General features: G+C 38.4%; 2 protein-coding genes across 5 annotated transcripts; one reads left to right on the top strand and one right to left on the bottom strand.

The window, feature by feature from the left end:
- Positions 1 to 1,468: 1,468 nt before the first annotated feature.
- On the bottom strand, positions 1,469 to 4,574 carry emc8 (ER membrane protein complex subunit 8). The gene is made up of 5 exons (XM_021607491.3): positions 3,705 to 4,574; positions 3,312 to 3,388; positions 3,147 to 3,216; positions 2,949 to 3,043; positions 1,469 to 2,469 (listed from the first exon to the last, which is right to left on the bottom strand). Exons 1-5 carry the CDS (start codon positions 3,921 to 3,923, stop codon positions 2,310 to 2,312), a joined length of 621 nt encoding a protein of 206 aa, XP_021463166.1. The 5' UTR covers positions 3,924 to 4,574; the 3' UTR covers positions 1,469 to 2,309.
- A 1,070-nt stretch (positions 4,575 to 5,644) lies between these two features.
- On the top strand, positions 5,645 to 15,148 carry cox4i1 (cytochrome c oxidase subunit 4I1). 4 transcript variants are annotated; one of them, XM_021607488.3, is made up of 5 exons: positions 5,645 to 5,958; positions 10,505 to 10,581; positions 10,997 to 11,161; positions 13,299 to 13,430; positions 14,840 to 15,148. In XM_021607488.3, exons 2-5 carry the CDS (start codon positions 10,506 to 10,508, stop codon positions 14,974 to 14,976), a joined length of 510 nt encoding a protein of 169 aa, XP_021463163.1. In that variant the 5' UTR covers positions 5,645 to 5,958; position 10,505; the 3' UTR covers positions 14,977 to 15,148. The 4 variants fall into 4 exon arrangements, with proteins under 4 accessions (XP_021463163.1, XP_090094861.1, XP_021463165.1 ...); XM_090238735.1 differs by having other exon boundaries at positions 5,922 to 5,972; XM_021607490.2 differs by having other exon boundaries at positions 5,946 to 6,206.
- Positions 15,149 to 15,222: the final 74 nt, after the last annotated feature.

Genomic DNA, 15,222 nt, shown 5'->3' with positions numbered 1-15,222 from the left:
TCATTCCATTTACCTGTCTTTCCTGTCAAGCCTGTATAGTTATTCCTGAGGGTCGCTAGCATTAGTGGATCACGTAAAGGTAATGTTGTGCAATAGTGTGGGACATGTAGCCTATTTGAATAATTATGGAACTCAGACCCCACATACACATTGTCATACAGTTCCGTGATTGGTGAGGATTAGAGTAGATTAATAGAACTGTTGTTCAACCCTTATTGTCGGCTTTTTCCACCTTCCAATATTTAATGGTTTGAACTCGAATTTGACAACCTTCAGGATGAATCAAACTGCTCTCCAAACCTGTTTTTTTAATGACTCATACATACTTTGTTAACCCTAAAATGTATCTAAAATATCAGTGCATTTTATAGTCTACCAGTTGGTGCTGAAACAGAGATGAATATCCATATATTTAGATATCTTTCTTTCATTGATCCTATATTCTGAGCCCCGTCTCGCTATGTTTCCTAGTCTGTCTACAAAAATCTAATTAAAGGCACACCATATTTAAAGGGATGGCTTAAGATAAATGTACTATAAATCATATTGAATGAAAACTCTGCTGGCCAGCAAGTGAGAATGTTTTCAACGTTGAATTCAATGTAATCAGCTCATGCAAGGGAACCACCTCAAATGTTCTACTGCTAGAGCTCCTGTTCCGCTTATAAAATATTAGCTCTAAAGTATTGTGGAGCTCCTGCACCTAAATGTAAATAGTAACGGAACCAAAAATGAGTACCGACACCTATTTCAATCCAAGCTCTGGATAAGTTAGACCACTAACTACTGAGAAGTACTTAGGAAAGGTGTGTGTAAGAAAGGCGTACATTTCCTGTCGGAATTGAGCCCTATGGTAGTAGTTCCATCATATTCTCTGATAGGTTATGGACAGTTCTTTGGGGTAGGGACTCTTTCAGGAATATTTTTTTTACCACACCATTTGTCATGGCCCCTTACTTCTAACAGAGATGGTTTGGCTGTGACCGGGAGTCCCATAAGGTGACGCACAATTGTCTGGGTTAGGGGAGGGTTTGGCCGGGGAGGTTTTACTTGGTTCATTACACTCTAGCGACTCCTTGTGGTGGGCCGGTCGCCTGCAGGCTGACTACGGTCGTCAGTTGAATGGTGTTTTCTCCAACAAATTGGTTAAGCAGGCGGGTGTTAAGAAGCGCAGTTTGGCAGGTCATGTTACGGAGGACACATGACTCGACCTTTGCCTCTCCCGAACCAGTTGGGGAGTTGCAGCAATGAGACAAGATTGAAAAAGGGGGGTAAAATAAATGAAAATGGAAAGTATTTTCCATTAATATCCACTGTATGCTGTCTCAACCCAAAGTGATGGAACTGTCTCAACCCAAAGTAAATTGAACACCCAACTCATTCAGATCAATGGATTCGTCAAGTATGTAGGGCAGCGCTAGGGTAAGGGAGTGATTTTAGAAAAAGGCATAAAAAAAACATGCACATCTGAAAAGTTACATTTTATTTGTACATTCAGTCCAAATGTTTTTTTACAGAAAGGTTTAATATCTCAAAACCTCAAATTATTTTATTTAGGCTTTTATATCTTAATCCAACCCGAAATATATAATTCATGAATCAACAATAATAATATGGACATTTAGCAAATGCTTTAATCCCAAGTGACTTAGTTTATTACTTATGCAATAACAAGATTTATTTCAACAAATAAAGTAAAGAATAATCAGATCATCCTTTAACAAATAAATATTAAGCCATCTCTTATAAGAAAACAGGAGTGAAACAGTTCTCTGAGAATATAAACATTAAGGTAGTGAAATAAAAAACATAACATCTCTCTTGTTGATTACAATTCTGTAATATTTCAATAAGTCAAATCTCAGAACAATAATTTATAATGTCTATCATCTCTGAAACACTACTATTTCTAAAAGAACCTAAAGTATTCAATAGAAGTCTAAATAAATGATATTCATGTTTCCCTACCATTCAGAATTTCGCATACATCTTCATTAACTATTAGCATACAAAACCCGTACTCAAAAAATTAGAAAGAAAATTAACACGTTGCATTGAATGACACCTAGGTCTTGATCACCTTGATCCTCCCTACTACGGGAACAAAGATCCCAATGGTACCTGTGTCCTGCTTGCGCATGAAAATAGACTGACCAGTGCTCTGAAAGCTCTCTTCCCTGTGAGAGCAATTCACTGGGAACAAAGCCTTAGCATTCAGCATTCCTGCGCTACAGTAGTATTAGCACGTCCAACGCCGTTTTGGCCGCAATGTCTTTGTCTGGTGCAGTGCAGTCACTCAGCTGGGAGGCTTAGCACAGGTGCAGGACAGACTTGTTGATCTCAGGGTTGGTCCAGTCATTCCTGAGGTCGTCTAGGTGATTGTCGAAGTCGATCAGGCTCTCGTAGGACCTGCCCTCCAGCAGAGCCGACGTGATCTTCTGAGCCTCACACCAGTCGTCAAAGCTGTCCCTGCAACACACACAAACCAACACTCCAGAACCTCAGCTCCACATTCGGGAATCACAAATCAAATCGTATTTGTTACATGCACCGAATATAACTGGTGTAAACTTCACTTTGAAATGCTTGCTTACTAACCCTTCCCAACAATGCAGTTTAAAAATAAAATAGTAACACAAGAGGAATAAAATACACAAGAATAAATAAAATACACAAGAATGGAGCTATATACAGGGAGTACCAGTACCAGATCAATGTGCAGGAGTATGAGGTATTTGAGGTAGATATGTACATGAAGGCACGGTAAAGTAACTAGGCATCTTGATAGATAAGAGTAAAATAAATATCTACCACACTGGGTTCTATTTCACTAACAGATATTGGCATAGTATACCATGTCGTTCCAAATCTTTTTGGATAAATGGCTGTTCAGTAGCTGTGATATATCTATCCCACATGACATATTTGGTCAGCTCAGGAACACTTACACATTACAGTCCCTGCATTTCCACTTGTTTTCATGGTGGTCATAGATGGCTAATATGGGCTCATAGCAGCCCATGGTGAATCTGGTGCTGTCCACCTGAGGAACACAACCTTATTAGAGATACAGTGGTCAGTGTAGATCTTATGTGTGAATTCAGTAATGTGGCAGTTCTGATACTGGACAGCTAATAGAGGATTACCATAATCATTGCTGCTTCGCTGAAGTTCTCTGCAATCCTGGCCCCAACTTTTTCAGAAACCTGGTTAGGTCTGTGGGAGTCAAAAGAAGACAGAGTACATTGTGTATCATATCAACACAACTCTCCACAGAGCTTGAAAGGGATCCTGCATCAAAATCTTGTTACCTGAAGTCCTTTGTGCGCTCGTTGGCCTGGTAATACCCAGCTATGACATATTTGTTCTCTTTACACCACGTGTCAATCTGGATGTGGGGAAAGAAAAAATATATCCGCTTGTTTGACTTGCTGACTAAACTCAACACCATTGTGAAGGACGTTTCTGATAAACTCCACCAATGTACAAGTTGAAACAAGTTGAAACATCAGAAACTTCTTTCACCATGATGTTGAGTTTAGCTTGACAAGTCAGCAGGACTGACAGCTGTTAATGCACTTCTACTTTAACAGGCCCAGTAACTTGCAGTGGTGAACATGCAGTGGTGAACATGCAGTGGAGTAACATGAACATTTTTGAAACATGACATGTGAATAGAAGATAAAGACGATCAATTCACTCACCAATGTAAGTGCCACTTCCAGCATAGGTGCCAATGCAAGTGTGCCGTGGAATAGTGGTATACAATCCACACAGAGGATTGGAGTGGAGTGGCTGTCTTTTTTCTTCTCCTTCTGTTTCTCAGCAACCAGTAATCCGTTCACGGCGCAATGGGGATATTTAGCAGCATGCAAAAGCATCTTGCAATAGGCCTGAGTTGTCAATTTAATACTCATTCTCATTTCGAGATAAACACTAAACTAGCTAATTGTACAAGGATGGTCTGGAGACTGCTAGCTTTACAGCTAGCCAACGGATATCATACCCGATACAACAGAGAGACAGTGACAGCTCTGCCAGGTTGACTACGGTAATCGAGTCTCTTATAACTAGCTACCTACATAAAGGCAACTCTTCGTGAATGTTACAGTGCATTGATGTTGTTGGTCACGACGGTAACGTTATATCCTACTACAAATGAACGCTGCTTGGCTTCTCTCTGGTGGTTTGCACCGGCACCATATTACACACACACACGCACCGCTGTGAAATAGGCAAGAATAACTAAGTACTTCCGGGTCACGGATTTTTTGAATAATTCATATTAAAATCCAGCCCTGTAGAATGAATAACTAGGGCGAAAATTATGGAAAATGTGCACAATTATCGATACATTGTATACTACTTATCATACAAAGAATAATTAAAAGTAATTATATAAGACATGTCATTTATTTGTTGATGTTTATTTTTTAAAGCCCAAATGGTCATCAATGATTTTTTTGTGAGTACTCATTGATTGCACATTATAAAAGTATCTGTACATTGTGTCACAGTAAAAGGGGGTTCCACTCTACTCAGGAGTACTTCTAGTTTCCAAATCCAGAGTTTACACCCAGAGCATCACTGCTGATTTGGTGGACTTTAAAGAGTGGCCCATCAATTTAAATCCAATGTCCAATATGAAAAATCTGTTTTATTTAAGTTGATGGGCAACCCTATAAGGCCCGACCAAATGAGCAGCGACACTCCTCTGGGTGTAAACTCTATGGTTTTGGAAACTTTGAGTGCTCCTAAGTAGAATAGATTGTGTACTAACTACTGTGCAAAAAGAAAAACGTACTGAACAGTTTTCAATATGAATGGGTTAATTAAGAATGGTATTTACAAGTCTTTTCAAAAGTTGATTATTATAATTATTATAATATTATGAATATTGTTATTACTATTAGTATTAATAGTAGCATTATAAATCATGTTTTGTTATTTATTACTGTTCTTACCATGATAACTATTTAGTCATCACTAGTTTTGTCACAATCTCTTCATTCAAAGACTCAGTCATGGACACTCTTACTGACAGTGGTGGCTGCTTTAAGTGATGTATTGTTGTTTCTACCTTCTTGCCCTTTGTGCTGTTGTCTGTTCCCAATAATGTTTGTACCCTGTTTTGTGCTGCTGCCATGTTTTGTCATGTTGTGTTGCTACGATGCTATGTTGTTGTCTTAGGTCTCTCTTTATGTAGTGTTTTGTTGTCTGTCTTCTTGTTACGTGTGTTTTGTCCTATATTTTTAAATTTAATGTACTTTTAATCCCAGCACCCGTGACCAGCAGGAGGCCTTTTGTATTTTGGTAGGCCATCATTGTAGATAATTGGCTCTTAACTGACTTGCCTAGTTAAATACAGGTTAAATTAAATTAATTTGAATGCTGTTAACAATAATGTCAATGCTATAATATAATTTGTGCTGTAATGGCGATTAACTGTATTGCTTTTTCACAAAATTCTAAGTCTGCTAACATTTCCTCATAAAATGTTACGAATTTCGACCATTTGTATAATTGTTCACCATCTTCATTGCGAAACTTTTATTTTAAAGTAAAATCCTCGAGGTCACGGCCTTGTTCTCGCTAGGTCTTGCTTATTCTTGCTGGCGGGACGAAGGTAACACACACCCGGGATGAATCCCACACCATATGGCAGGCCACAAACACCATTTTGGTTCATCTCAGGGCACACCGCGTGACAGGAAGAATGCCAATGCTGCGCAACATGGTAGCAAATGAACACTAGTTTTCTACATTAATGTCGTAAAAGTTCGAATTCAATTGCACAGCTAAATGAATCACCACTCACATTATTTTACAAACATATTTTAATATGTATATAATAGTGTAACTACATTTGCACCGAGCACAGGTTCCCTCACCAGCTACGTATTTCCGGTTAATCGCACTTCCTTTATGGTTTTTGGAGCGTCGGCGAAAGGAGAAAAAGTAAGAGATGGCGGGTGAATTTTCTAAATTATTAGACGTCTGATATTCAGCTATCGTAGAACATATTATATATATTTTAATTAAGACAAACATGCTACATGTCTGCTGTGTTATCAGAAATGGATTTGTCAATGTTTCCGAACGAGCCGAGTGAAGAGATTGACATTGACATTGAAAAGAGGCAGACAAGACAAGGGGCAAATATGCAATGGTTGGCTAGGCTAGCATCCTAGCTAACGCTAGTTAAGGTGCCCTTTTCCTGTATGTAGTATAATGTTTTGTGCGTATTCCTCCTCATAGTCATTTGTAATGTTACCGTGGAGGTTAGTCCGGAGCAGGAATATTACACAAGGAATAACATGTTGGGTGTCTGCTATGTATTTGACCTTGTACCAGTTAGCGATGATTAGCATCGTCAGCTTGCGTGTGAGCGTTCCTGCTACTAACGTTTGAACCAATGATGTGTATAAACCCCGGATGCCTGACTGTATTGAGATCACTGCGTAGTCATCTTGGCACTCCTCAATTGTAAAACCGTTTTTTGGATGCAATAGAAATACATTTATTCATTTCGCCATTCGTTTTTGACACGTTAATTATATTAGACACCTTCATGCATACGTTTACATTGAGAGCGAAGCAAGACATTTCCTAATATATTTGTTTAGTACTAATGTTACTGTCCAACAACAAATCTACTTAAATACATAACATTTTGTCTCTCAATGACCAATACATAGGTTGCAGTCCAAACACTTAAAAGGCACACTATTCCCTCAGCCCTCAAATATTAAGTGGACACTTTCGATGACGTATCATGATGTCTGACGAGTATACACTTGCAGGGTGAGGAAGGAATGATTTTTAAATTTGATTTTTTTTTTCTGTAATGCTATTAAGACTATACAAATGGTAACAGCTCTATCAAATTGAAAAATGGCACCTCACCTAGATTTGAGTTAAAGAGAGGAATTAGGAAAGGTCTTATCTCTTGTACCTGTTTTTATTAATCACCCAACTTCATACAAATTCTTTCAATAAGCTGGTAAAGAAATTATTATAAGCTAGCTGGCTGACAATACTACACTTTTTCTGAAAGATGCTAAACAAATTCCCATATCGATCAATGTGATACAATCCTTTTCCAAAGATTCTGGTCTATATTGTAACATTAATACATGTGAACTCATGGCTGTCAGATTGTGTGACACCTTCATATTATGGTATTCCAGTAAAATAATAACTTGCATATTTAGGCATAACCATTACAAAGGATCAGAAGTCTAGAGGCTTACTCAATTTTAACCCTCTTGTTTAAAAAAACAAAACAAAAAACAGAAGAAGCTAAATCAATGGCTACAGAGGGACTTATCTTTAAAAGGAAGTGCCCTAATAACCAAGGCGGAAGGTATCTCTAGGCTAACATATGACGCTCTATCTTGACGGTAAAATAAGCAAGGAGATAGACCAGATGCTTTTCAACTTTGTGGAGAAACCGTACCCATTAAATTAGGAAAACTGTTGTAATGAACACTTATGAGAATGGTGGGCTGAATTTTCGACTTTACTACCTTAAATAATACTTTTAATATCAATTGGATAAAACAATTCCTAAGAAGTTCTATGTGGAATTGTATTCCTCATCATGTCTTCTCTTCTTTTGGTGGCCTTAACTTCATGTTGGTTTGCAATTATAATATTGACAAAGTTCCAGTGAAACTTTAAGGAAAACATCAACTCAAATTGTTCCTTTTGTAATGACCACCCAGAAACTGTGTTGCATCTTTTTTTGGCATTGTATTCATGTAAGAAAACTGTGGAAAGACATAAGTCGATTTATAATTGACACATTTATGAAGATCTTACACTATTGCGGAGAGATGTACTGCTTGGATTCTTTACCTACGATAGAAATAAGCTGAAACATTTTTATATAATTAATTTCATCATTTTTTGGGCCAAGTTTCATATTCACAAATGTGAATTTACAAACAAACACCACATTCTATTACCTTACAAAAATAAATTGAACTGTATTTTAAGACAATTAAATACTTTAACAAAAAAGCTGTTAGTAAGTGTAGGTATGTCCCTTAAGGTCCTTGTGTAATGTGATATTATACCCCCTAGCCCAATTGTCCTTTGTAAATTATTGATCTATACTTTTCTTCCCACATGTACTTCCTGTATTGATTTGTTGTTCATAAAAAAAATTAAATAATTATTTTTTTGTATTATTATTTTATTTATTATTAACAACAAATCAATACATAAAGCACATGCGGGAACAAAAGCATACATAGATTACAAATAATGGACAATCGAGCTACGGGGTACAATATCACATTACAATTACACAAGGACCTTAAGGGACATGCATATTCTAACAGCTTTTTTGTTAGTAGAGCATTTAACCGTCTTAAAATACAGTTCAATTTCCTTTTGTAGGGTACGAAAACGAATTTTCAGGCAAGGGCGGTCCATTTAAAAATCATTATTTATATATTATTTGGTAAATTATGATTTTTAAATGTACCGCCCTTGCCCGAAAATTCGTCACTCGTTCGTCCTGCGATTATTGTTTTCAGCCACCGTTTGTGGGTGCTTTATATGCGCTACGTCAATTATGATTGCATGTTTACTTATATTAACTATATCATTTTATATACGCCTACTGTATGGTAGCTAGCAAATTAATTAGCTAACTAACGTTAGCCTGCCTAGCTGGAACTTCTGATAAAGGAACATTTCTACAATTTCCAAAAGCTAACCAAACAAAAACATCATTACTTTTACGAGACGTGTTTGTGCCGTCATGTGCATTAGTAGCACAATTTATAACCTTTTTACAATCATTTTTACTTACACTTGTATGTTCACTTCTCCATTCATGTTTTTAAGTTTTGGCTGACTTTTCTTAGCGGAGGGGCTTACGTTGCGGTTGTACATCCGCTAAGAAAAGTCAGCCAAAAATGAATAACCAATGGAGAAGTGAACATACAAGTGTAAGTAAAAATGATTGTAAAAAGGTTATAAATTGTGCTACTAATGCACAAACACGTTGCATAAAAGTGCATATGTTTTTGTTTGGTTAGCTTTTGGAAATTGTAGAAATAAAACATTTTCCTTCAGAAGTTCCAGCTAGGCAGGCTAACGTTAGTTAGCTAATTAATTTGCAAGCTATCATACAGTAGGCGTATATGAGTAATTATATAGTTAATATAAGTAGACATGCAATCATAATTGACTGTAGTGCATATAAAGCTACCGGTGGCTGAAAACACAATCATTGCAGGATGAACGAGTGACGATATCCGGGCAAAGGTGGTCGATTTAAAAATCATTCCTTGCCCTGCAAGTGTATACTCGTCGGACATCATGATACGTCTCCACTTAATATTTGAGGGGACAGTGTGTGTCTTTTACATCTGCGTTGCTTGCTGTTTGGGTTTTTAAGCTTGGTTTCTATATAGCACTTTGACATCGGCTGATGTAAAAAGGGCTTTATAAATACATTTGATTTGAAGTGTTTGGACTGCAGCCATAGAATCAGCAATCCAGGGTTTATATACGTCATTGGTTTAAACCAGTACCTGGGCTTGAGGAGATGATCAGATCCCTCAATTCAAAGTCCCATTAGCCAGTTCTGCAAATGTTATGTCAAAATGTTCGGTACTCAACAATATATGGAGTTTCATAGAGCAACTATTGTCATTACTGTCGTTACGCATGGTTTGTACTTCCAAAAAAGATCAACGTAAAATAACTGTTTTTGTTTACCTTTTTTTGAAAGTGCGTGCCATGCATAACATCAGTAATAACGATAGTAGTTCTGCAAAACTACATATTTGGATGAGTCCATAACGCATTTTGACATAATTCAAGTTTGCAGAGCTGGCTAATGGAACTTTGAACTGAAGGATCCTGTGTCGGAGGAAATCTCATCATATTCATCCCCTCCACAAACCCAGGTACTAGTTCAGTTTACGTTAGCCTAGTTTGAATATAACTCAATATTTCAACATAGCTAGCTTCTATCTATTAGCCTGTTTGTTACCATTGAAACGTCATTTGCAGATGGATGGCTAAATCGAAAGATGGCAAGCTATATTTAGTTTGCTAGGCATCTTTTTAGCATAGACATTTTAGCTGGGTAACTTTATCTAGGTTAACGTAGCTAGCTAGCTAGTTTTTCCTCTTTTTTTTTTACAGTTCTGTTAACTAGATTTTATTTGTAACAAAAACTGGTTGCTAGTTACGTGTGCTTGAGCAGTGACCATAACTAGTTGCTAAATGTCAGATTAGGGATGCGTGCAGTTTCATAAATTCTTGTTGAACAGTTGCTATTTTTCTATACATTTAATTGACTAAGAATAAAACTAACCAAACTATTTTACAAAGACCTAATGGCTAGCCTTAGGCTATAGTTTCATGTCATCAGAATAACTTCTTTGTGATTCGTTGGTCAGTAATGTTTTGTTACGGTAGTAACTAGCTATATTCATTTTTCATCAAGGGTTTTCTCATGCATGTTATTTTCTTTCAGAATGCTGGCCACCAGAGCCCTTAGCCTTGTTGGCAAACGTGCCATTTCCACATCAATCTGTGTACGTGGGGGACATGGTGAGTGACTATGTTGGCAGTACACACCACATACTTGACCTTCATGGTATGGACCTTTAAAACCATCCTCTGTAAATTGTACCTACCACTAAAAAGTTGGCACACAAACAAATGTAAACAATGGATAAAATATACCACCACCAGCATGGTTTGGAGATGTACAGTAATCAGACAATACCAGCTTATTGTAGAATAAGATATTTAAGATGTACAGTAATCAGACAATACCAGCTTATTGTAGAATAAGATATTGAAGTTTTTTAGGTAAACTGAAAAAGCAGTTATGCGGCTCCAAAAGGCACACAGTATGTATTCGCGTATGCACATATTTGCTATGCAGGTCCCATGCAGGTTTGAATACATGTATTGTTTGTGTGTGTCAGTCCTATGTAGTAACAGGGTGAGTTTCCTGCAGGTGTTGCCAAGGTAGACGACTACGCTCTCCCAGCCTACTTTGACAGGCGGGAGAACCCCCTCCCAGACGTCCAGTTTGTGACAGAGCTGAGTGCAGTGCAGAAGTCCTTAAAGGAGAAGGAGAAGGGCTCCTGGGCCACACTCTCCAATGAGGAGAAGATTGCATGTAAGTGGTTTTCACCTTTGTTGTTGAATACTTGACATTTGTCAGTTTTGTTGCCTACTCAAAACAAGACAGAAGTATTGTTTGCCTATCTGTTCTGTTAGTAGGGATATTTTTTTATTTTTACCTTTATTTAACCAGGTAGGCTAGTTGAGAACAAGTTCTCATTTGCAACTGCGACCTGGTCAAGATAAAGCAAAGCAGTGTGACACAGACAACAACACAGAGTTACACGATTTGCCGATACGCGTCAGTCCCCGGTTCAAATGTTTAAGATGTGAGTGCATCTGTCCGTGGGAGCCCAAACCGATCCATATGTAGCATGCATCGGTAAGAACCAATGAAAATGTTACAAATCGCAGGTTCACTAATGTTTATTATGCTATTTTTTTTGTTGCCTTATTCTGAAAATACCTCATTTGTTTGAATTGATGCGTCCTCTCCTTCAGCCTATCAAACTTATTTTCATATATCTGCATGTGATATTGATCTACAAGTCAGATAACTGTGCAGTGCAGGAGACGCAGCTGCTCGCGCCAACGAGAGCTAGGGCTTCCATATCCCTGTTCTAATATTCGTAGGCAACATCTGCACAGCACCTTCAGCATTAAGATGTTTTTAAACTGGCTTTCACAATATTAAATAGGTTTTATTGAGGGACAACCGATGTCATTTAGCTAGGCTTCCGTCCAATTGGTGAGAGATTTTCATGCGAATATTCTCAAATCTGCAATAAAAGAATATGCACATTTTCTTAAATTTTTACATTAAATTGACTTGTTGAGGATTAAAGGCGGTTCAATTCCCATGTACCGAATAGAAAATACAAGTTAAGTGGGTTTCCACTGCATCTCTACTGATGGGTTTCTCACAAAAAATGTTGCGTTATATAGCACGTGTGCCCACTCTGGTATTGGCACGTGCACTGTAGCCATCAGGTCACAGACACAGTGTGGGTATAGCCTACATTAGATTATTATGGACACGAGAGATTACTCTTGACACGGCAGCCAAGTGTCAACGATCATGTCACCAGAATAAGACCCTTTATTTATTGGAAAAGAGCATCACGCTCATCACCTGCACTTTCACCACCCTGTGAAGTTCATCAGAACTTATTTCATCTGTATCCTAATAAACTGCTGGTTTTCCTAATGTGGGAGGATCACACGTCATCGCGTGACTCCAAGTTTACTTCGATATGATGGTTATTATATCAATATTTGCTCATTAAAGCGTTTCCACCGACATTTCAAGCATAATTAGTTTACAGACACTACAGGATCCCACCTTGTCTAGCGTGTTTTGTTGACATTTGGAAAGTTTACCGACAAATTTTCCATCAGGAATGGCATACATTTTTTGGGGTTCCAACAGGTACTTTACTTGCATTAACAGGTTGGATGGAAACCTGATTTGTGTTACCAAATGCGCTGTATAAAATAATTTTACTGGTGGAGCTCTGTGGGCTACCGGAGTGGACATAACTCACATCTTGCTGATTGCACATCTAACTGCTGATTTGGGGTTTTTCGATTGCCAGGTTCACCGTACAAAATATTTTTGTTAGTTCTGTTTGGATTTGGTCATTTTTACATGAACAGGGTAAAGGTGTAATTGGCTATGTATGTCAAAGCTAATTTCTTAAGATAAATATATACATTTTACTAGCTCAATGTAAATGACAAGTTATAGCAGTGTGGGGACAAAACATAAATTGCGCCCCCTAATCTGCTAGTGGTAGATGCTCAGTCTACCCTATGGATCAACTCACACATTACATTACACACACACACGGCAGAAATACTTTTCTATCATACAGCAACGACAAGCCATGGTTCATTCACTCAGCTCAGAGAAGTCAGCTCAGACATCCAACTCAGCTCCTGAGCTCCATCACTATCAGATATGAATTTAGAATGGAAAATGAATGTGTTCATGCCATCATTGTTAATCGCATTGATTCATTCCACTAATTAAATTGAATCGCGTCAAATCGTTTCAAACTAAAAATATCATTCCTGTATCAGAGCCCATGTATTATTGAATCGTGCTTGTAAGGAGAGATGCACATCCCTACCCGTTAGGCTGTGTTAAATTGTTATTTAACCAAGGTCTTGCATTTTCTCTTTACCAACAGTGTACCGTATTAGCTTCAAGCAGAGCTTCGCAGAGATGAACGAGGGCACAAAGGAGTGGAAATCGGTTATCGCAGGAATGTTCTTCTTTATTGGCATGACTGGACTGGTTGTCCTATGGCAGAGGAAGTTTGGTATGTCTTCTAATAAGAAAAGGAATGGGAACATTTATTGTGGAGGGAGTCTGTGATCATTCAGTTGTAATATCCTGAAAAAATATCAATGCAACAATTTCAAAGATTTTACTGAGTTACAGTTCAAATAAGGAAATTAGTCAATTGAAATAAATAACTTAGGCCCTAATCTATGGATTTCACATGACTGGGTAGGTGTGCAGCCATGGGTGGGCCTTGGAGGGCATAGGCCCACTCACTGGAGACCCAGGCCCAGCCAATCAGAATGAGTTTTTCACCCAGAAAAGAGCTTTATTCCAGACAGAATTACTCCTCAGCATCCCCCACCCACCCTCAGACGATCCTGCAGGTGAAGAAGCTGCACGTGAAGGTCCTGGGCTGGCGTGGTAACACATGGTCTGTGGTTGTGAGGCCGGTTGGACGTACTGACAAATTCTCGAAAACAACGTTGGAGGCAGCTTATGGTGGAGAAATTAACATTCCATTCTCTAGCAACAGCTCTGGTGGACCTTCCTGCAGTCAGCATGCCAATTGCAGGCTCCCTCAACTTGAGACATCTGTGGCATTATGTTGTGTGACACAACTGCACATTTTAGTGGCCTTTTATTGTCCCCCAGCACAAGGTGCACCTGTTTAATTTTATTTTTATTTTTTTATTTTACCTTTATTTAACCAGGCAAGTCAGTTAAGAACAAATTCTTATTTTCAATGACGGCCTGGGAACAGTGGGTTAACTGCCTGTTCAGGGGCAGAACGACAGATTTGTACCTTGTCAGCTCGGGGGTTTGAACTCGCAACCTTCCGGTTACTAGTCCAACGCTCTAACCACTAGGCTACCCTGCCGCCCCGGCAGGTCATGCTCTTTGATCAGCTTCTTGATATGCCACACCTGTCAGGTGGAGGGATGATCTTGGCAAAGGAGAAATACTCACTAATAGGGCTGTTAACAAATTTATGCACAAGATTTGAGCAAAAAATATTTTTGTACAACATTTCTGGGATATTTGATTTCAGCTCATGAAACATGGAACCAAACTTTTTACATGCTGTGTTTATATTTTTGTTTGGTGTACATTGATGTTCATGGTTTTTCCACCCACCTGTTAAAAGCCATAAGTCAGCATTCTTTCTCAATGAGATAGATATACAAGATGTTATTTATGACATAATTCAAATATTGTATTTGGCCATCAGTGCCCCTTCAAATAAGTAGGTTATGTGTCTTCTCTCCCATTGTATTGCCTCAACCATAATTGTTATAACAGACAAGCAACCAGGTTGTTTCACAAAAGCAATGTTCTCAATAATGATTACCTTGGTAGATAAATGTTCAATACAGACTATTAAAGAATATATGTTCATGGGTGAACTTTGAGGCAGAGCCTAACAAGCTGTCTGTCTCGCTGCAGTGTACGGACCTGTCCCCCCCACCTTTGAGTCAGAATGGAAAGAGAAGGAGGTACAGAGGATGCTGGACATGAGGATCAACCCGGTGGAGGGCTTCTCAGCCAAATGGGACTATGAGAACAAGGAATGGAAGAAGTAAACCAACCATCCAGAGGACCACATTACATACCATGACACCTACAAACGTACCATTTACTTGTCTGTATTTATCTATTGTCCACATTACCTCAGTCAATACGTTTTGGAAGGTCTCTTCCTCTTAAGGTCATCATGTATTATAGAGCAAAATAAAAGTTCCTATGTTTACCCAATAGTATGTCTCCCCTTTGCTGTTATATCTACCATGTTGTGGAGGGTTAAATGCCACTGGAGGAGTAGGCCCTAC

This window comes from Oncorhynchus mykiss, chromosome 6, assembly GCF_057628025.1.
Source record: "Oncorhynchus mykiss isolate SJ-2025 chromosome 6, ASM5762802v1, whole genome shotgun sequence".
NCBI lineage: Eukaryota > Metazoa > Chordata > Actinopteri > Salmoniformes > Salmonidae > Oncorhynchus > Oncorhynchus mykiss.
This window is presented reverse-complemented; position numbering and strand designations above follow the sequence as displayed.

Excerpts from the sequence above, each read along its gene's own strand:
- emc8 (XM_021607491.3), bottom strand. The coding sequence starts at position 3,923 with ATGAGAATGAGTATTAAATTGACAACTCAGGCCTATTGCAAGATGCTT. Across the intron at positions 3,217-3,311 it reads GAGCGCACAAAGGACTTCAG|ACCTAACCAGGTTTCTGAAA; the intron begins GTAACAAGATTT and ends TGACTCCCACAG. Across the intron at positions 3,044-3,146 it reads GCGAAGCAGCAATGATTATG|GTGGACAGCACCAGATTCAC; the intron begins GTAATCCTCTAT and ends TGTGTTCCTCAG.
- cox4i1 (XM_090238735.1), top strand. The coding sequence starts at position 5,926 with ATGGTTTTTGGAGCGTCGGCGAAAGGAGAAAAAGTAAGAGATGGCGG. Across the intron at positions 10,582-10,996 it reads CTGTGTACGTGGGGGACATG|GTGTTGCCAAGGTAGACGAC; the intron begins GTGAGTGACTAT and ends AGTTTCCTGCAG. Across the intron at positions 11,162-13,298 it reads CAATGAGGAGAAGATTGCAT|TGTACCGTATTAGCTTCAAG; the intron begins GTAAGTGGTTTT and ends CTTTACCAACAG.